The sequence below is a fragment of the Scyliorhinus canicula genome, chromosome 17 (assembly GCF_902713615.1).
Source record: "Scyliorhinus canicula chromosome 17, sScyCan1.1, whole genome shotgun sequence".
Classification (NCBI taxonomy): Eukaryota; Metazoa; Chordata; class Chondrichthyes; order Carcharhiniformes; family Scyliorhinidae; genus Scyliorhinus; species Scyliorhinus canicula.
Window position 1 is genome coordinate 95,746,836 of NC_052162.1, and position 22,745 is coordinate 95,769,580.

At 46.7% G+C, this 22,745-nt stretch overlaps 1 protein-coding gene across 3 annotated transcripts in view; it reads right to left on the bottom strand.

The window, feature by feature from the left end:
* Positions 1-22,745, bottom strand: part of dock11 (dedicator of cytokinesis 11) — a 321,886-nt gene that overhangs the window by 121,590 nt on the left and 177,551 nt on the right. For all 3 annotated transcript variants that reach the window (XM_038774333.1, XM_038774332.1, XM_038774334.1), the window contains exons 32-37: positions 22,501-22,617; positions 17,793-17,889; positions 13,504-13,613; positions 11,740-11,857; positions 1,930-1,996; positions 647-694 (exon numbers count right to left, since the gene is read on the bottom strand). In XM_038774333.1, coding sequence (XP_038630261.1) covers positions 647-694; positions 1,930-1,996; positions 11,740-11,857; positions 13,504-13,613; positions 17,793-17,889; positions 22,501-22,617 — 557 coding nt within the window. The remainder of the gene's footprint in view (positions 1-646; positions 695-1,929; positions 1,997-11,739; positions 11,858-13,503; positions 13,614-17,792; positions 17,890-22,500; positions 22,618-22,745) is intronic.

Below are 22,745 nucleotides of genomic sequence, written 5' to 3' on the forward strand. Positions count from 1 at the left end.
TTGTTGGAGACAGCTGCGTCTGTGATCTCGAACATTATAATAATAATAACAACCTTTTATTGTCACAAGTATGAAGTTACTGTGAAAAACCCCTAGTCGCCACATTCTGGCGCCTGTTCGGGTAAGCTGGTATGGGAATCGATCCTGCGCTGCCGGCTTTGTTCTGCATCACAAACCAGCTGCCTAGCCCACTGAGCTAAAGCCACCAGAGACATTAGAACAGAGGCTGGAATGTTTTAGTCGTTCACGTTGGCAGGGTCTTCCAGTTGGATTTCCTGGCGGCGAGCGGTGCATTCAACGGGGATTCCTGTTGTCAACAGCCGGACCAGATGATCCCACCGCCAATGACGGGCCGCCTCTGCGGACACAGCCTCAGAGTTTGAAGGGTTGCCATTAAAATGAGATCGAGCATTTAAATGGAAGACAGGTGCAGTGAGAATGACCTGCCATTGACCTCCCCACATCCTTTAATATGCTTCTTATGAAAGCAACCATTGAAGTCACTGCGCATTAGGAATTGACAACACATCCGCATCATATGCGGGCAAAACAACCTTTTTATTTTGTTTTAATTTGACGGAACACTCTAAACAAACACACTTTTAACTGAGGACTCAGGCGTTCTTATTTAAACAGTTTTCTGTACCTCACTATGTATCTCCGGCCCATGTATCGGAACTGATGAAGACACACCCTGGAATGAGAGAGCAGTCAAAAATTCGCGTTTCATGGTTTATTTTGGTCACATTTGTCATGTTACATAATTGTATCATTTATTCAAACAGTTTAAGTTATAGATATTTTTATATATACACACACCCACAAAATAGTTCAGATGAAATTGATACAGTCATTAAAAATGTCACGATCTGAGTAATCTCAATAATTTGTAATTCAGACAAATAACAGACCTCGTTAACTCGCAGATCTCAACACAGGCAGAACCAAATAAGGGGATCAAAATCATTTCACGGCCATTAAGGAAATGTATGAAACAGGAATTAATTGCGACCAACGGGAGGCACAGGAGTGAGTCGCTATGACCAACAGCGGAGGCTGCACCGTGTGACACTGTTAGCATAAGCACATAAGAAATAGGAGCAGACGTAGTCCATTCGGCCCATCGAGCCTGCTCCACCAATCAATATGATCATGGCTGACGTCAGGCTTCAACTCTACTTCATCACCTGCTCCCCATTTCCCTTGATACCTTGAGTGACGAAAAATCGATCGCATCCTTCAGTATATCCACAGTAAGAAGTCTTACAACACCAGGTTAAAGTATTTCCAACCATGGGACATCCATAACCCCAAGAGGTAGAGAATTCCAAAGGCTAACAGCCCTCTGAGTGAAGAGAGATTTCCCCTCATCTCAGTCCGAAATGATCGGTCCCCTTATCCTGAGACTGTGCCCCCTTGTTCTAGATTCCCCAGCCAGGACATGCTCTGAATATCTGGCCGGTCAAGACCCCTTCAGAATCCTGAACATTTCAATGAGATCATGTCTCATTCCCAACTCCAGAGGCTGGGCTGAGAGTCACAGTTGTGAAGAGAGATGTTGGCTTATAGGACAATGTCAGATGACAGTGACTGCAGCGCTTTTAGTCATTCTCCCCATTGATTCAATCGTCTTGCAATCCATATCAATGGTTGATTGGAATGCCTCACGGTTCCCGAGAACGCTTGGCACCGGAGTGGTACCACCGCCCGTGTTGCCTTTAACGCCAATATCCCGAGGGTCTGTGTTGCAGTGATGTGAGTGGATGAAAAATCTGTATGAAGTTTCGGCACCGTAATAGTCTGCCTTGTGTCAGTAATTACCCTCCATGCATGCAAGTCTTCCTGCACAGCTCACTCACATTTTAGCCTGGAATTGTGAGAAAAAACATTAAACCACATCACTTGTAATATTGCCAAGATAGTACTTACTCCAAAATTGTGAGATAGTCCAAGAGTTCTTGAGAGGACATTTTGTTCCAATACGCCAACAGAGAATCTTCAAAGGAAAACAAAAGCAGGATTACAACTTGATAAAGGTTCAAATGTGATGAATATTTGGGTTATAGGTAACAGCTGAAATATTGCATTAAGAAGTTTCGGATCTATTACAATTAGAAGGCAAACAGGGCCGGATCTTGAATAACGACGAGTCAGAATACAGGAGGGAGATAGAGAACCGAGTGGAGTGGTGTAACGACAACAATCTCTCCCTCAATGCCAGCAAAACTAAAGAGCTTGTCATCGACTTCAGGAAGCCAAGTACTGTACACACCCCTGTCAGCATCAATGGGGCCAAGGTGGAGATGGTTAGCAGTTTCAAATTCCTTGGGGTGCGCATCACCAAAAATCTGTCCTGGTCCACTCACGTCGACGCTATCACCAAGAAAGCACAACAGCGCCTATACTTCTTCAGGAAACTAAGGAAATTCGGCATGTCCACATTAATCCTTACCAACTTTTACAGATGCACCACAGAAAGCATCCTATCGGGCTGCATCACAGCCTGGTATGGCAACGGCTCGGCCCAGGACCGCAAGGAACTTCAGAGAGTCGTGAATACCACCCAGTCAATCACACAAACCTGCCTCCCATCCATGGACTCCATCTACACCTCCCGCTGCCAGGGGATAGCGGGCAGCATAATCAAGGATCCCTCCCACCCGGCTTACTCACTTTTTCAACTTCTTCCATCGGGCAGGAGATTCAGAAGTCTGAGAACACGCACGAACAGACTCAAAAACAACTTCTTCCCCACTGTCACCAGACTCCTAAATGACCCTCTTATTGACTGACCTCATTAACACTACACCCTGCATTCTTCATCCGATGCTTATGTAGTTACATTGTATATCTTGTGTTGCCCTATTATGTATTTTCTTGTATTCCCTTTTCTTCCATGTACTGAATGATCTGTTGAGCTGCTTGCAGAAAAATACTTTTCACTGTACCTCGGTACACGTGACAATAAACAAATCCAATCCAATCCAATCCAACTATAATGATCCAATATCAAAATCTGTTGTTCCCAATACAAATGGCCCTTGCCTGGATTCACTAGTTGGAGTCGTTATTTCTGTGCTCCTAACCTCGTGTGTTTCTATGCACCTTCTTCATCCGCTGCCATATTACCAAAGTCGACCAGCTGCACAAGGCACACTTGTGAACTTTAACCTTTCTCTCCCTAATTTGCAAGACCCTTTGCCATAAATATCTACTCACGCGTGTTGGGAGGGTGCTAGTTACAGAACGGTGTCCTTAAAGACGTTTTTCGTATTCAGTAGGTTGACTGTTAAGTCTTAAATTCACAAGTAAAACTCTTTACATATGTACATTAAAGCAGTGCTTTTCAAATTTATTTTTGCAGGGACCCACTTTTGCCAACCGGCCGAACTTCGGGACTCACATCAGCCAACCTTAGCGACCCACGCCACGATTAATGTGAAAGGGCAGCCAGCTTCGTCCTCACGATTCCACTCCATTCAGGTTCACAAGAGAGGGCAAAACACATATCAGGTGCAGAGTTCAGCCAGTTCCTTTTGTGTATTCTTCAGATTTCGGAGAACGGAAAATCCAATCTCGCACATGTGGGACGTTGTGAAGGGCAATATCAACAAAATGCTTGTTTTGCTCAGCACTGGATACTCCTGTGTGATGTTACTGCAAAACACTGACAGCCTCATGGACTTTTGACATATTTTTAATGTGCTATCATAGGTCAGGTATAGCAGCTTAGTCTTTTCATTTGGAGTCAGTTGTAAGGTAATAACTGATTCTGGGGTCTCAACCTCAAAAGGAATTTTTCATCCACCACTTCTCTTTCAAAATCTGAAACTGCTCTCATTTGCCAGTACTTTCCTGCATATATCACACATGAGCTTTGCACCTTATTTGCATTGGCACAAAACCATATCTCAAGAAATCATCTTTAATCTGCTTTGTTCTCGAGTTAAATTTCTTCTTTGTAGGTTGTTAACCAGATGCCCTGGAGCTCTGTACAGAGCCAACACTAGCACTGCTCAGCCCTGCTGTAGATTCTCCCGTGCAGCTCCCTCCAATAGGTTCGGATGTGAGATCTTGGCCAGTAGGTACTCTGCCTATTTGTGTCTCTGGCCGTCTCTTCCTTGTAACAAAACAATTCACCTTCACCGTTCTCTTGCTTTGCTTGTTAGTAGCTGGAAAATAGAAGAAGCTCTCCTTTGTGATTTGGCACCAAAAGCATGTACGTACAGGGAACTTGACATCAAGTGTACCTGCAGGGCACATGACCTGCTCACTATTGACACTTATGGTTGAAAGACTGCACACAGCCCCAATTTGTCCTCATTTAAAAGCCGGTATGGCCGCCATTCTCAATTTAAACGGCGGTAACAGCCACTGGGCGCTTCTCCTGCGATTGGGATCACAGCAGGAATGCCGCAACCAATTGCTCTGCAACCTTCCAGGAATGAAACCGCGGGAAATGACCTGCACTTTGAAAAACACTACAGTGTAGGGTACAGGCTAGGAGCTATTCTCCATGTTTAAGTCTTAACCTGTCTGCTCAACTTCACACTGACCCCTGGGTCTATGTCATGTGCCTTCTTACGGACAAGCACCAAGTTTGACTGCTGGTGAGAAAGGCACTACCTGCCAGATACTTCACGCATGCCCGAAGTCTCAGCACCACAGAAAGTTGCTCTTGAAGCAGCTGCAGGGGGAAAGAGATGGCCGCACACCTCCTTGTGAAATGTGGCTTTGAAAAGATAATCTGGAGAGAGATGCAGTGATACTTGTTGAGGTTCATCATCCCGAGCTCCGTGACGCAGGACTCGGGCTACTCTGTGCTCTACTGGCTGCTTTCCGGGACGCACACCAAGACAAACATCAACTGCTGCTGGGGGATCAGTGAAAGACTTTGGCCTGCTTGTTGATATTTCAGGGCAATAAATTGTTCTCGACCGAGTGTTGCAGACTGCCACATTCCAAAGGCCAGGACTACGTGCTGAGGGACGCACTCAAGCATGGGGTAGCCCTTGCCAAGGCTAACCCTAACCGTATGTAACTGTACAGAAACACCTCAGAGTTTAACATGACCAATGTACACAGTTTGAACAGAATTGTACTCTCTGTAACGAAAATATTGAAATATCTGTAATGTTCTCAATACTGAACTGAAGCAGCTCAGAGGGCATCTTGACTGATCTTGGAGAAAACATGTGTATCATTCACTGTCTTGCTATGACAATTTGAAATGTTTTGTAATGCCTCAGAAATATTATGAGTAAAGCATATTTTTGCAAAAAAAAGTGTCTTTTTATATCAGCGCGTGGGACGATAGTGTACTAAGTCCCACATTAACCCTGCGCCCTGACCATTCCACTACAGCAGTGAAATCACAATGTTCTTGCTCACATTGAATTCCAGATGCTACAACTTTTTGACCACTTCACCATTTCACGAGCATCTCCCTTAATTTTCCAGCCTAGTCCAGCGCAATACCACTCTATCCATGATTGACTTCTGACTGATGAAGCTAGGATCGTGGCAGCTCTGTGGAACTAACACAGCCAACAAAACACCCACAACATATTGAAAGCCGTGCCAAAAACGACAGATTCACCAGATAAGATCATTTCTTCCGTGAGAAAAGACAGTGCATCATGTGCGTGCAGGCTGGGCCCTCCCAGTTGTCGCAGAGGCAGATGGCATGCAGGTGCACAAAATACTCATCAGATTCTATTCTCACGCACTTTCATTGCCTGAAGCAGTTTTAGTAGAACATAAAACAGTACAACACAGTACAGGCCCTTCAGCCCACGATGTTGTGCCGACCATTTATCCTAATCTAAGGTCAACCTAACCTACACCCCTTCAATTTACTGCTGTCCATGTGCCTATCTAAACGTCACTTAAATGTCCCTAATGACTCTGACTCCTCTGCTGACAGTGCATTCAACACACCCACCACTCTGTGTGAAGAACCTACCTCTGACATCTCCCCTATACCTTCCTCCAATCACCTTAAAATTATGCCCCCTCGTGACAGCCATTTCCACCCTGGAGAAACGTTTCTGTCTATCCACTGCTCTCATCACCTTATACACCTCTATCACGTCACCTCTCTGCCTTCTTCGCTCTGTCATGATATGCAAACATGCAACCAATGAATACTCAGAATAGGACACAACCAATGGGCAGTCAGGACACTCAAGAGGTGGCATCACCACAAGGGGGCATGACATAAACTATAAAAGGGATGAGGCACTCACACCCTGCCTCTTTCCACAGACAGACATCTAGAGAGTCAGACAGGGTCGATCAGCAGCATCACACCCCAGCATGTGGCTTAGAGAAAGCTGGTAAAGTTAGACTGAGTTACTACAGTTAGATTAGCAGAGTCAAACTTATTTGAGAATTGTGTTAATTGTTCAATAAACACGTTGAACTCATTTCAGAGTCTGGAGCATCCTTTAGTTAAGACTGCATCAAGTAGCAGCCTGTGTTATCCGAAGCAGCATAACATATGATACCAGGAGTTACTTTTCAATCTATTTAGTTCAACTCAGCAAGATCTGTGAGAACCAGCTACTGAATACAGGCACAATGGACAAGATTCAGGTTCCTCATCAGCTCAGGACCACCAGCAATCTTAGTGCCAACTGGCAATCATTCAAGCAGAAATTTCAATTATACGTGGAAGCATCTGACCTCAAGGGCTGGTTTAGCACACTGGGCTAAATCGCTGGCTTTTAAAGCAGACCAAGCAGGCCAGCAACACGGTTCGATTCCCGTACCAGCCTCCCCGGACAGGCGCCGGAATGTGGCGACTAGGGGCTTTTCACAGTAACTTCATTGAAGCCTACTCGTGACAATAAGCGATCTTCTTCTTCTTCTTCAATGGCGCGACCAATGCTCGGAAGATAGCTCTTCTATTCACTACTGCTGATGACCATGCGATAGAAATCTTCAACTCCTTTCACTTTTCTGAAGGGCAGGACAAAACAAAGTACCAAACCATCCTGGACAAATTCGACAGCCACTGCGAGGTGGACACCAACAAAATCTTCGAGCGCTACATTTTCAAGCAGAGGGTGCAAGGTAAAGACAAATCCTTCAACTACTATCTAACTAACCTTAGACTGCTAGCTCAATCCTGCAACTTTGGTGATATTACTGGCGCCATGATCAGAGACCAAATCGTTTTTGGAGTCCACTCTGATCTGCTCCGAGAACATTTGTTGAAAATCAAGCATATGACTCTGCCAGTCGCAATTGAAACGTGTACTGTGCTCTAAAAATTGCTATTCACAGTACAAAACGGCAGAAACTAAAAACCAAGTCTCCCACGAGGTGGAGTGTGTTCAGGCCATCACCCTGATGCAGTGTCTCCACATTGACGAAAGCGGCCATTTTGCATGCTCTTCCCGGGGCCCGACGCATGCGTAATGCGATTGGGAACACGAAGCGGCCGAAAACCGTACTGCGCAGGTGCAGACGTCTGAGAACTGCACCGCGCATGCGCAACGACGCACTGAGCGTCATGATGCCGACGTCATGACGTGTGCGAACTGCGGCACCGCCCATTTTTTAAAAAACTGCCCTGCAAGAGGATAACGCTGTCTAAACTGTGGGAAACCAAACCACTATGCAGCCCTGTGCAGATCTGCACCACCAGTCAGGAACCAGCGCTCCCAATTCCGACAGCGGCGCATCAGAAGTGTACAACACCGAATGCATGACTCTGACCCAGGCAGTGCGACGGATCCAGATAATGAATATCTGGACAATACTTACCGAGTGGGCATTATTACGAAGTGCAAATACGTCACACCGGACACATCACGAGTCCAATCATTCCTGGCCTTGGATTCCGAGGACGAATGACATGCAGTGATGAAGGTCAATCACTGCCCCATCCAGTTCAAACTGGACACAGTTGCCTCCGCCAACCTGATTTCGCAGGTGGACTTCAAGAAGCCCTGCACAATCCTTCCAGCTGCCTGCAAACTCCTGGACTACAATCGAAACGCAATCAAGGCACTGGGGTCCAGCCATCTGCAGGTGTCCAGCCGCCACACACAAGCAAGCTTACGCTTCGAGATTATTAAACCAGCCAGGGCGTCCCTGCTGGGTGCGCATGCCTGCAAGCAACTGAACCTCTTACAAAGGGTCTACACCACAACGCCATCCCATTCGGATCTTCAGGCCAGCATCGACGACATCCTAACCCAGTACCCAGATATATTTAGTGTGATGGGCACGCTGCCATACGAGTACAAGATTCTATTGCGGCCTGATACAAAGCCAGTGGTCCACGCACAACGACATGCGCCTGCTCCACTGAGAGAGCGCCGGAAGGCAGAGCTCACGAGTCTACAACAAAAAGGCACCATCTCCAAGGTCACGGAACCAACCGACTGGGGCAGCTCGATGGTGTGCATAAAGAAGCCTTTGGGGGACCTAGGCATCTGCATTGACTCCAATGATCTAAACAAAAACATTATGCGGGAACATTACCCCATCCCAAAGAGGGAAGAAATCACGAGTGAGATGGCACACGCACGCTTCTTCACAAAATTGGACGCATCCCAAGGATTTTGGCAAATCCAACTTGAAGAATCCAGCAGAAGGCTCTGCACCTTCAACACGCCTTTAGGCAGATACTGCTACAACCGAATGTCATTTGGCATCATCTTGGCATCAGAGATTTTCCATTGCATCATGGAACAGATGATGGAGGGAATAGAAGGTGTTCGTGTCTACGTTGACGATATCATGATCTGGTCACAACCCCAGAGGAACAAGTGTCGCGACTCAAGAAAATGTTCCGGCGCATTCATGAACATGGCCTCAAGCTGAACCGGTCCAAGTGCTGTTTTGGGACATCCACGCTGAAGTTCCTGTGCGATTAGATTTCGCAACACGGTGTGCGCCCGGACACAGACAAAATTCAAGTCATTGAGGCAATGAAAGTCCCCGAGGACAAGAAGGCAGTACTGCGTTTCCTGGGAATGGTCAATTTCCTTGGCACGTTCATCCTGAATTTGGCCACACTCACAACGGCCCTACGCAACCTGGTGAAAAAATCAACGGCCTTTGAATTGAAGGCGGAGCACCGAACAGAGTGGCTGGAACTGAAAGCCAAGCTCACCACTGCATCCGTCCTTGCATTCTTTGACCCAGACCGAAAGACCAAGATATCCACAGATGCAAGTCAGGGTGGCATCGGGGCAGTGTTGCTTCAAAGAGACGGCACGTCATCCTGGGTACCAGTAGCATACGCGTCACGGGAAATGACACCCACTGAGACCAGGTATGCGCAGATTGAGAAGGAGTGTTTAGGTCTTCTCACCGGCATCCTCAAATTTCATGATTATGTCTACGGCTTGCCAACATTTACTGTTGAGACGGATCATAGGTCTCTGGTCCACATCATCCAAAAGGACCTGAAAGACATGGCGTTTGCAGAGAATTCTGCTCACACTCTGGAGGTATGATTTCAATTTGGTGTACACACCTGGCAAGGGGCACATCATCGACGATGCATTGTCGCGCTCCGTCAACTCACCCAGTGAACCACTGGAGATCATCCAGCACATTGAATTGCAGGTACAACTGTGTGTAAGCACTCTCCCGGCAACAGATGAGATCGTTCTCATCCAAGAAGAGAGGGCCAAAGGGCCTGTTGCAGCGAGTCATCCACAACCTCAGCAATGGCTGGCAGAAAGGGCAATGCCCTCAATTCTACAACGTGAAGGATGGCCTAACGCTGAATGACGGCATCCTGCTCAAGCTGGACAGGATAGTCATCCCGCTACATCTCCAGAGCATGGTGCTGCGGCAGATTCATGAGGGACACGTGGGCGTAGAAAAGTGCAGACGCAAGGCCCGGCAAGCTGTCTACTGGCCCAGCATCAACCAGGACATCACAGACATGATCCTGAACTGCGAAACCTGTCAGAGGTTCCAACCAGCACAGAGCAAGGAGGCGCTCCAACCACATGACCTAGAAACCTCTCCATGATCCAAGGTTGGCATTGACCTATTCCACGCGAATAGTCTTAATCTTAATCATTGATTACTTTTCCAACTATCCTGAGGTGCTGAAGCTGCCAGGCTGTCATCAAAGCGTGTAAAGAGACATTCTCACGGCATGGCATCCCGAACACCGTCATGAGTGACAATGGCCCGTGCTTCCACAGTCGAGAAGGGTCCACGTTTGCCAAGAGCTACAATTTCAGGCATGTCATCTCCAGTCCGCACTATCCGCAGTCCAATTGCAAAGTCGAAAAAGGGGTGCACATCGTTAAGCAGTTCATCCGCAAGGCCTCAGACTCCGCTTCCGACATACACCTTGCACTACTTGCGTACCGGGCGACTCCCTTGTCCACTGGCATGTCGCCAGCTCAACTGCTGATGAACAGGGATCTGCAGACGACGCTTCCAGCCATAGACCTGCCCAACTTTGATCACCTCCCGGTGCTGCAGAAGATGCAGCAGCTTCGCGACAGCCAGAAGCAGGGCTATGACGCACATACCACCGATCTGGACATGCTATTCCCGGCAGACACGGTCAGGATCAAGATACTGGATGGTGGATCGTCTGCTCCGGCTGTCGTTGTTCAACAGGCCCCGCCCAGATTCAATGTCATATGTATGGCTGATGGCTCCATTGTGCGAAGGAATCGAAGGGCACTGCAAAATGTTACTTGCCCACAACCACTTTCCCCTCCATTTCCACATGTCGAATTGCCAACTCCAGACACCTCGAACCACGAGGCCACCAGTCGTGCCTCCCACTCGCCTGTCAAGACAACGTCATCCCCTCCACCACCTCTCCAGTGGTCGACGAGGATCAAACGCAAGCCTCAGAGACTGGACTTATGAGCATTTGTTTTGTTTATTCTGTTCTGTATTCCTTTGTCAGTCACATTAGGCAGGCACATTCACATGTATATACATCGCAACAAAAGAAAAAAGAGATGTCATGATATGCAAACATGCAACCAATGAACACTCAATAGGACACAACCAATGGGCAGTCAGGACTATCAGAGGTGGCATCACCACAAGGGGGATGGCATAAACACTTTAAGAGGGAGCGGGACTGATTTCTGACTCATACGTAAACCATATGAACGCAAGTGTCTCTACGAATAACATACATTCCATGTGACCTCCAGGGATGCTCCCAATCACCCGATAGCATTCCTAGACTATTTCTTGTTTGACTTCTTAAAAGAATGCTCGAAGTCGTCTCTAGGTTAACGGATGCTTTATTGTGCCCCACAATAAACTACAGAATTGCACTTGAAAATATACTGCTTTACTTGTCTGCAACTAGGCCCAAAAGACTTGCATCTCCACAGTTAACTTCCACACCTTGTCTCTTCAACCCTCCAGCTGCAAGTGGCCGAAGGCGGACCTTCGGCGTTCCCTTTATCTGTCCCCGCGCTGCCCCCTGGTGGTACTTGTACACACACAGGCGAGGATCACCACATTTCTTATCCTTATTGACTCTGGGTTTTCCTCTGTCTTTATGTCCCCATGGCTGTCGGGATGGGGGTCAGGGGTTGGGGAGAGGGATGGCGACATGGGTAAGGGAGGTAGGTGTCTGGTCACAATGCTGCAGCCATCTTGAGGTATGGGCCAGGTTTGATGGTCCAGGTCATCATTCCTTGCCTATACATTTCATTTCCTGGTATGACACTGAAAATCAGTACTTTCTCAGAATACATCGCAAAGATGAACATAACGTACCTTCCGAGATAGTTTTAACAATGTGAAGGAAACACACAAGGAGACTCCTTGTTTCGTACTGATCCAGCTTGCTGTATTGAGATATGCTGCTTTCGGTTGAGCTCCTTCTATGGTGACTCTAAGAAACATGTTCAAGAACAAATAAGAAGAGGACAAAATCAGCATACAATCACATTCACCAGCATCCAGACCTATTTCTTTATAATCCTCTGGGCATCATCGAGGATAAATCTGCAGTGGTCCACACAGAACAATCCAGGCCAGACGCAGGTTGAAGCTCTTTCTGTTCTACTCCAACTCATCTTCAAGAAGCTTGGAACGCAAGCCTTGGAATGCAATTATCAAATTGAATATCAATTGGCACTGAACCCATAGTACCTTACAGCACAGTAGGTGGCCATTTGACCCATCATACCTGTGCTAGTTCTTTGAAAGAACTCTCCAGTTCTAGTCACTCGCCCTCCCCCATTACATCAATTTTATATTGGATCTGTACAGACAGCCAAGGGAGGAGAATTGCATCTGTTGAACATGGGATAGATTTAAACCTGGACCCCACAAGTAACTGGAGATGGTTGCATCACAAGGCATTCCACTTGTACACAAACATATGAATTAGGAGCAGGAGGAGGGCACATGTCCTTCGCATCTGCTCCCCCAACTAATAAGAACATGACTGATCTGATTGTGACCTTAATAAACATGCCCAGTGGATTAATAAACATTCCCACCTTCTCCCTTGTTTATCAACAAAGAACAACAAAGAAAATTACAGCACAGGAACAGGCCCTTCGGTCCTCCCAGCCTGCGCCGATCCAGATCCTTTATCTAAACCTGTTGCCTATTTTCCAAGGTCTACTTCTCTCTGTTTCCCACCCGTTATCAAGAAAGTATATCACGTGGCTCCTTGTTTCTGCACCAGGCCTTTGCTAGAAAAATTCCAAACTAATTCAGTGCCCCATTCTCTCCACTATATTTATTGGAGTGCTCTCCATTCTTGTACCAACTCCCATCACCTTGTTCTTTTAAAAATAAATTTAGAGTACCCAATTATTTTTATTCCAATTAATTAAGGGGCAATTTAGCGTAGCCAATTCACCTACCCTGCACATCTTTTTGAGTTGTAGGGGTGAGACTCACACAGACATAGGGAGAATGTGTAAACTCCACATGGACAGTGAGCCGGGGCCGGAATCGAACCCGGGTCCTCAGCTCCGTAAGGCAGTAGTGCTAACCACTGCGCCACCGTGCTGCCCCATCACCCAGTTTTTTTTTACCAAATGCCAATGACTCCCAGTCCCCCAGAGAAGTCATTTCAAGATCCTTGCACTGGTTTCCAAATTGGTCCTCCATTTCCATTGATGCAGAGAAATGTAAAGTGCCACACACAAACATGAGGAAAGAGCAATGTTGCATCACATGCACCCTGGTCTGGGCATAGACCTTCAGTTATGGTACTTGAATGAAAATGAAATGAAAGTCGCTTATTGTCACAAGTAGTCTTATTACTGTGAAAAGCCCCTAGTCGCCACATTCCGGCGCCTGTTCAGGGAGGCTAGTACGGGAATTGAACCGTGCTGCTGGCCTGCCTTGGTCTGCTTTAAAAGCCAGCTATTTAGCCCTGTGTGCTAAAGCAGCCCCTTAGGATTGGGTTGGTCTAACCATGGGAGGTTTGGAATGTGCTCTACTATAACTTTATGACATCAGAAGTAGACGCGGATATTAAACGTCGTAGATGCTAAGAGTTGAAAGATGTTCTTTTACATAGTCGACAGAATTCCGTTTTTCATCAGCCCTCTCGGGTGGGTATTGGTTAAATTCCATAATCAAGGAGCTTCTGGAATCATCTCGCTTTAGTCCTGGAACACCATAAGCTGTAGGTACAAAAAAGGAGAGGTTTGCCAGCCACCTCACTGTGTTGTCAATCTTTCAACATTGGTGAGCTGGATTCAGAAAGTCAATGCGGTGCGTCAATTTTGCAACTGATACCAACCTTTCAGGGGTTTGTGTGTGTGTGTGTGTGTGTGGGCCGGAGGGTGGGGGGTGGTGAGGGAGGGACCAGAAGTGGCTTAGAAATTGCTAAATGAGCTGGCAAAAGTTTGTATGCGTGCAGAACATGATCATAATGACACATCAGGAAGTTAAAACAGGCTCGTGGAAAATGATACACAGAAGGAAAAAAAAATAAAGTGCCATGCATTCCATGGCTGGTGCTGAAACAACTAAAAATGAAACAATGGGGTTTGCTGGCTAGATGGGTACAAAACTGGTTTGGTTCCAGAAGACAGACAGTAGCTGGGGAAGGGTGTTTTTCAGAATGGAGATCTGTAGCGAGTGATGTTTTGCAGGGGACCTCTGTTGTTTGCAGCATATATAAATGATCTGGAGGAAAATGTAGGTGGTCTGATTATTAAGTTTGCAGATGACACGAAGATTGACGGAGTTGCTGATAGTGCCAAGGATTGTCAAGGATACAATAGGATACAGATAGGTTGGAGACTTGGGCACAGAAATTGCACACGGAGTTTAATCTGGACAAATGCGAGGCGGTGCATTGTGGAGGATCAAATCTAGGTATGAATTATACTGTAACTGGCAGAACAATTAGGAACATTGGCATATACAAGGATCTAGGCTTCCCTAAAAGTGGCAACAGAGGTGGTCAAGGTGATGAAGAAGGCATATGGCATGCTTGCCTTCATCAGCTGGGGAATTGAGTGCAGGAGTTGGGGAATTGAGTGCAGGAGTTGGGAAATCATGTTGCAGCTGTATAAAGCCTTTGTTAGGCCGCATTTGTAGTATTGCATGCAGTTCTGGTAACCACGTTATCAGAAGGATGTGGAAGCTTTGGAGAGACTGCAAAGAAGGTTCACTAGGATGTTGCCTGGTCTCGAGGGTGTTGGCTATGAGGAGAGGTTAGGATTGTTTTCACTGGAAAGACAGAGGCTGAGGGGAGATCTAATAGAGGTCTACAAAATTATGAGATACATAGACAAGATGGATAGTCAGAGGCTTTTTCCAAGGGTGGAAGTGTCAATTATAAAGGGGCACAGGTTGAAGGTGAGAGAGGGAAAGTTTAAGGGAGATGCTCTGGGCAAGTTTTTCACACAGAAAGTTGAGGGTGCCTTGAATGTGCTGCCAGAGGATGTGATGGAAGCAGGCACATTAGCAACATTTAAGAGGCATCTGGATGGGTACATTAATAGGGAGGAAATAGAGGGATATGGACCTAAGGAAGAAGGTTTTGGTTTTAGTTAGGGCATCATGAAAAGCACAGGCTTGGAGGGCCGAAGGGCCTGTTCCTGTGCTGTACTTTTCTTTGTTCAGTTGTTGCAACTAACAAGGTCAATGGAGCCCTGAACCACCTGTCCAAACCAGGAGAATACATGTCAGTGGAAGTCGTCGTCAAACTGGACTATGCTCCAAGATGTCACCTTGACAAATCTATTCAATTTGTGTCACCAAGGCACAAGAGTGATATTCTACATCATCCTGCATTTATATAGCATCTTTGATGTCCCAGCATTAACCATCAGAATTTGACATTGAGACGTATATGGAGATGCCATGGTCGAAAATTAGAAACTTGGTCAGCTATTCCCCTCTGCCGCTGAGGCCCTAAGTTCTAGTATTTCCACCCTAAACCTCAGCATCTCTTTGGCTCCATCATCTCATTTAGAAGACGGTGTGGTATCAGGGAGATGATGAAGTTGACGGAGGGAATTCCAGAACCTGGCACCTCAGCAGCTGAAGGTATAGCTGTCAATGGTGGAGCGATTAAACTCGAGGATGTGCACGAGGTTAGAATGAGAGAAGGACAGATATGGTTGTGGGGCTGGAGGGGATCATGGAGTTAGGGAGACCATGGAGAGATTTGAAAGTGTGACAGGAGCACATTGGTAATGTTACTTGTCTCAATAGGGAGATATTAGGAACTTGGATCCAGAAATGGGGTCCAAGATGTAGCAGGCAATATAGGGGTTAAACAGACTGAGGGAAAGGCTGCTAACAGCAGTGTCAGAGGGATATGCCACATTCTGAGTTACCGTGTCTCATTGAGACTTAACCTTGTTAGTGCACAGGATGCCCCCGTTCAGCCAGGATGATCCACTCAAGATTCATTGTCATTCAGGACAACCTTGTTTGACCATCTATTAGCCTGTCACATAGTCGGATGACCTATTCGGCCTTCAATGGAAGGTTAGTTGCATACGAATGGCATAGCTATGTTCTTTTGTAGAAACGGGAGTGTAAAATCAGACAGCCAAGGTAATGATAATGGGTTCATGTCTGCCCACTCAGGGGAGAATATTTGTGTGAGGGGCTGGACAGAGCTCAAAGAGTGTGAGAGAGAGAGAGAGAGTGAGAGAGAGAGAGAGAGAGAGAGTGAGAGAGTGAGAGAGTGAGAGAGTGAGAGAGTGAGAGAGTGAGAGAGTGAGAGAGTGAGAGAGTGAGAGAGAGAGAGAGAGAGAGAGAGAGAGTGAGAGAGTGAGAGAGTGAGAGAGTGAGAGAGTGAGAGAGAGAGAGAGAGAGTGAGAGAGTGAGAGAGAGAGAGAGAGAGAGAGAGTGAGAGAGTGAGAGAGTGAGAGAGTGAGAGAGTGAGAGTGAGAGAGAGTGAGAGTGAGAGTGAGAGAGAGAGAGAGAGAGAGAGTGAGAGAGTGAGAGAGTGAGAGAGTGAGAGAGAGAGAGAGAGAGAGAGAGAGAGAGAGAGAGAGAGAGAGAGAGAGAGAGAGAGAGAGTGAGAGAGAGAAAGAAATGCTGCTTTTACAGTTATAAGGCTGAAAACTGAGGAAATCGACCAGAGAACTTGAAAGTTGTCACCGAGACAGGCATTGGAAAGGTGTTCTGAACAAATGTCTCTAACAGAAGAAAAATTGCTTCGTAACTGCAAGTACTGCCTTGTGCGGTCTGTGTAAGTGGCATAAGAGTGGCATGGTTATTGAAAGTGATGTTTAATGGGAACTAGTGTGTTAAGGTTAAGAAACTGCATGTAAACTATTTGTGTTAGAGCTGAAGTGAAAGTTTATATATTGTTTTCCTTTCTGCCGTTGAATAAAGTTTATTTATAAATTAACCAAGCCCTATTTCTTATATTATCACTCCTTGAATGAATCGATCTTTCTGAACCGCATTAAAACTAAAAAAAAGTTATGGCTTCTGGTCCAGTTTTTTTAGCCACCGTTGAGAGCTGACTAGGCGTTCATAATAATAATAATCGCTTATTGTCACAAGCAGGCTTTAATGAAGTTACTGTGAAAAGCCCCTAGTCGCCACATTCCGGCACCTGTTCAGGGAGGCTGGTACGGGAATTGAACCGGCACTGCTGGCCTTGGACTGCATTACAAGCCAGCTGTTCAGCCCACTGTGCCAACTGACATACTGGACTAGTAAGTCTAGGGAGATTAGTTCAAATGCCGCCACTTCAATTGGAGTGTCAGGAGATTAAATTTAATAAAATAATTGATATTTCATTCTCTTGTGCCAAATAGGTGTGGGTTCGATCCCTACTACGGAGATTTGAGTGCAAAATCTAGGCTGACACGCCAGTTCTGAGAGGCTCCTTGTGGCCACGTCTTTCAGGTCAGATTTTAAACCAAATCCCCATCTGACCTCTCCGGGTGAATGTAAACATTTTCATGGCACTGTTTCGAAGGAGGAAAGGGGAGTTCTCCGTGTCGTGGTCAATATTTATCCCTCATCCAACAGTTATCATCTGGCCACGCTTCCATTTGTTGTGTGTGGAGAATGTGGTGAACAAATAGGCTGCTGTGTTTACAATACATTACAATAGCTGACAACATTTACCAGGAGCCTCAGGAGCTGGAAGATGTTTTGGAGCATCCCGGGGTTGGGAATGGTGATATTTAATTTTCCCTTAGAAGACATACTTCTTCCACATGAGGAGACAGATTCAACACCGGTTGCTATACTAAATTATGCTGCTGATTATTTGACACAATCTAATGTGTGTGGAAAAATTACCAGCATAAAATTGTCATATTTTTCTACCTTCCGAAGAACCAAGACGGCCAATAAAAGAGTAGAGGATTTACCTAAAAGGGCTTCCTTGTCGACAAAGCTGCCTGACTTGTGAGAGATTGAAGCCCCACTTGCCGGTGAGAAGTTAAATGCCAGGTCATCGCGAACATTCTGTTTTTTTTAAAAAGGAACAAGAAGTCACGTATCACGGATTCTCAACGCGTGCCGCTAATAGACAAACTTGTGAAAGAGCTGTCCAATTAATCCCGTTCCCCGACTCTCTCCTTAACTTCCCAATTGTTTCTCCAATTCCCTTTAAGGTTGAATTGAATCTGCTTTCCCTGGTCTTCCAGGCAGTGTGTTTCCCGACCATGACAATTCATGCTTAAAATAATTTATCTTCATTTCCCCAACGCCCCCCCCCCCATCCCAGCGTTTTTACCAACCACTTTATCCAGAAGAGACAGATGTATCGATCATCCTGACAACTGAAAGTATTTTAAATAGAGTAATAAAATTTTGCAAAGTCATTTTGAAATAAAGGTGGTAAATAGTGAGATGAGTAAAGTCACCATAGTTCCAGATGACCATACACTGTATTTCTCTTTGAGGGGGAAGAGCTGACTGGTGGTGATTTAACTTGAGGATCACCATACCTCGGGTGAGGGGCAAGGTTGAGAAGGCTGGGCATTCATGAATGACCTCAGCCGGTAGGGGAATTGAACCCGTGCTGCTGTCCTCGCTCTGCATCACGAACCAGCTGTCCAGCCAACTGAGTTAAACATTCCCGGATCGGACACCAAAGGATGGTAACCAGACGTCACTGAAGTTATCATTCCTACTTACCAGAAAAATTTATTCTTCAACCTTAAAAAAATTAATTCTTGGTACATGCGGCGTCATTCGCTGGTAATTATTGTCCATCCCTCATTGGTTTATAAAGGTGGTGATGAGCTACCTTCTTGGTTCACTGCAGTCTGTTGGGGATCAACATCGATACAAGGATTTTGTCCTTCAAATAAGCAATTGAAGCAGCATAGAACTTAAGGTGAATTAGCAGACCCTCTATGGCATTGCTCACCGTGAGAGGTGTAGGGTGCATTGTTTTATTAAAGTGTTGCATTGCAACACAGGATCAGGATCAGGCCATTCAACCACTATTCAATTACTTATCTATATCTTAACTCCATTTATCCACCGTTGCTCTATAAGCCTCAACACCCTACCTAACAAAACTCTGTCAATCTCAAAACTTTAATTTGGCCCTTAAGCTTAGCTACTATTTGAAGGAGTCAGTTCCAGATTCCCTTTGTGCTGAAGAAGCATTTCCTGACATGAACCCTGAACTGCATTGTGCCAATTTTATGATTTCCCCACCAAAGGAAATATTTCTCTTCCTTTCTCTGTCCTATCAAAACATCTACTCATCTTAATTAGATGACACTGAATCTTCCATATCCAAGAGAATCAAAGACTAGTCTATGTAAAGGGCCATAAATGAACCCCATTAATTTTATTATCATTCTCATTTACTGCTCCTAAAATCAAATTATTTAATTGAATTTGCTTTGATCTTGGAATTGTGTGATTGAATCACCTTCCATTGGCAATCTGTCAAGACAACAAGGACCAAGAGTCAGGTGGGCAAGGAAGGCCTTCACTGAGACCTGCTGAAGTCATTGACTCGAGTAAGGTCGGGTGAGGGAAAGTTAGGAATCTCTGCGCATGAGAGGATAAAAGATTACAGTTCTGGGGAAAGGCCCAAGCGCTCTTTATTCCTCAGGGATGGAGAAGGTTAAGACTGAACTGAGGACAGCTGACAAAACAGGAAGAACTTCTGAACGAGTGAAGCGAGAAAGATCGTTTGCAAATGTGAAGAATGAATTAGGGAATTGGGAAGAATGCGTTATGTACAGTTGACCTGGAAATGCTTAAGAAGTGGCGATTGAGATAGAGATTATATAATCTGAATACATGCATAGTTCAAAAGGAAGAATATAGGGCACGATTCTCCGCTCCCCAGGCCGGGTGGGCCGGGCGACTCATGACACGCCGCCCTGGAACCCCCTACGATTCTCCCACCCCCCACTCGGATGAATCACCGCTCGCTGTTTATCACGGCGACCGCCGATTCTCCGGCCCGGGTGGGCCGAGCAGCCTGACGTTCCCGATCGGTTCACGATGGCGGCAACCACACCTGATCGCTGCCGTCGTGAACATGGGTGCCAAATGCTCATTTGTGGCTTGTGGGGGGCGGAGAGGGGAGTGAGCACCACGGCCGTGCGCGGGAGGGGACTGGCCCGCGATCGGTGCCCACCGATCATTGGGCCGGCGTCTCCAAGCGATGCACTCTTTCCCCTCCCCCGTCCCGAAAGATCAAGCCGCCACGTCTTGCGGGGCAGCGGAGGGGAAGTAGGCAACCGTACATTCGCGGGTTGGATCTGTCAGCCGTCGTGACGTCAGCCGCGCATGCGCGGGTTGGAGCAGGCCAACCTGCGCATGCGCGGCTGATGTCACTTAGGCGCTGCCGTCACGTCATTCTCGGCGTGCCGCCTTGACGCAAGCGTCAAGGCCCGGCAGCCGAGATTTACGGAGCGCCGCTCCTAGCCCCCTGGGGGTGGGGGGGGGGGGGGTGTGTGAATAGGGTGCGAGGAGCGTCGTGAAACTCAGCCGAGTTCACGACGGCCTTCCTGATTCTGCGCGGGAGCGGAGAATTCCGCCCATAGTGCAGCCATCTAAGATGGCCGCCAGCAATGGACCAGGGGAATTATGGCCAACCCAGAACTCAGACATATACAGAGCCTATGTCTATCTGAAATACAGGTAACCAGGCCTGATCGAAACCCCCGCTCATTTGCATTTTAATGGCCCATTTTCCCAGGACAATAGAACTCCAATCAAGCCACTGGGCCACAGACTGATCAGCGTAACTCCCTTTACTCAGAAAGCCCAACTGCCAAGGTCAATGACCGCTAAGGACCCGCCCAGCCACCAAGGCACCCCCACCTTTATTGGCCGAAATCGAAGACAGTGATCAGAGCCCTGTCGAGCTATTGGGTCCAAGGTTAAGCACCGCCCCAAAGAGCGCGAATTCCCAGAGGGTAAAAGAGACCACAGCCATGTGTTCTGTCTCTTTTGGATCCGGTCTGTGCCAACCCAATTGCAGCAGGAACAGCCAGCCAAGTTCAAGACCAACGATCGCTACCTGACGGATGAGCCCAGCAGAGACAGAGCCACTTTCTTCAAACCAGCCAAGTGAAATCCAGATAAAGGCCTTACCCATTTGCACAGGTCCCAGTCGCCCTGAAGTTAAGCATAGGTTATTGTAGCTGATAGGTGTAGTTTAACCCGTAGTAGATATTGTGTTTGCATGTCGAGGTAACCTTTGTGTATGTAAATAAACCATCTTTTGAACTAACTAACTGATTGTGTGGTCATTTGACCGATATAAGGGAAGGCTTGTGGTTCATTAATATTAGCAACAGTATTGGCGATGCTGTTGGGATCGAAACAGTCAACAGTAGAACACTAAAAGTTAAGGGGAAGGAAATGGGGATTAGTTTTGTTTGTCTTAATTTGTTCATGTGATGTGGGTGTCTCTGGCTGGGCCAACATTTATTGCCCATCCCTGAGAGCATTTAAGGGTCAACCATATTGCTGTGGATCTGGAGTTACATGATGCCAGACCAGGTAAGGACGGCAGATTTCCTTCCCTGAAGGACATTAGTGAACCAGATAGGTTTTTACAACAATAAACAATGGTTTCATGGTAATTATTTAGACACTTAATTCCAGATTTTTATTTTTATTGAATTAAATTTCACCATCTGCCATGGCGGGATTCGAGCCCAGATCCGCAGAACTTGACTCGGTCTCAGGATTACTCAGCTAGCAACAATACCACTGACTCCCCAAAATTGTGACTTAGCACTGTTGACAACCACTGGGGATACACAGGTTGGGTGGGGGAGGGACAGCCCATCCCTTCTCCTCATTACATGGGTTGCGCGATCCTATGAAAGCCTCCTGATGAAAAGGTTTAAGGTCCTCGCTCTGACAAAGAGTCATCCAGACTCAAAATGTTAGCTTTGTTCTCTATCCACAGAAGCGGTCAGACCGCTGCGATTTTCTATTTCCGTTTCATATTCCAGTATCCGCAGTAATTTGCTTGAAAATAATCTATTGGTTAGTTGTGATCATGCAAGAAATGTCCATGTCATTATGAGTCAAACTGTGAATCACCCTGTGAAGCCTCCTGCATTCTATGAGACTACAAAGTACAATTCTGCTTTAATGCTCAGGAGAGCTTGTTTCAGTCCAGTTCAATGGTTCCCTTTACATTTGAAACATTTTAAAAGTTTCCCCAACAAAGCGAGAACACCACTCGGTGGCAATACAGCCTCGGGCGATTGCAGCTCGAGTCAGGGAGACAGCGCCACTCGCGACCCCGGGCGGGCAGCACTGTTACCCTTGGCAGGCGGCACTGCGACTCTGGGCGGTGGCCGGCTCCATGACACCAGGCGGCAGCACCATCACCCCAAGCATGGCACCAAGACCAGCATGGTGACCCTGGGAGACAGCACTGCGACCCTTGGGTAGCGGCTGTCCGCCCCAGGAGACGGCACTGCAACCCCAGGTGACGACGCTGCAACCCTGGGCAGTGTTCGGGCACCACGACCTCAGACAATGGCACCACGACTGGCACTGTGACTCCGGGCGACAGCACCCCGACCCCCGGGCGACGGCACCCCGACCCCGGGTGATCAACGGCTGGAAACTCACATTGCTGGAGAAGTTCATGCTGGAAGTAGACAGATTCTTTCCAATCAGCCGCTGTACATTTTCAAACAGCAGTTTCAGCAGTGGCAGGTACAGGAGGGTTATCCTTGCTTGCAAATTCTGAAACAAAAGATTTTAAGTGCATTTCATTAAAGATCGGACAAAGTAGGTGGACATTAACACTGCAATGAAGTTTCTGTGAAAAGCCCCTAGTTGCCACACTACGTCGCCTGTTTGGGTACACAGAG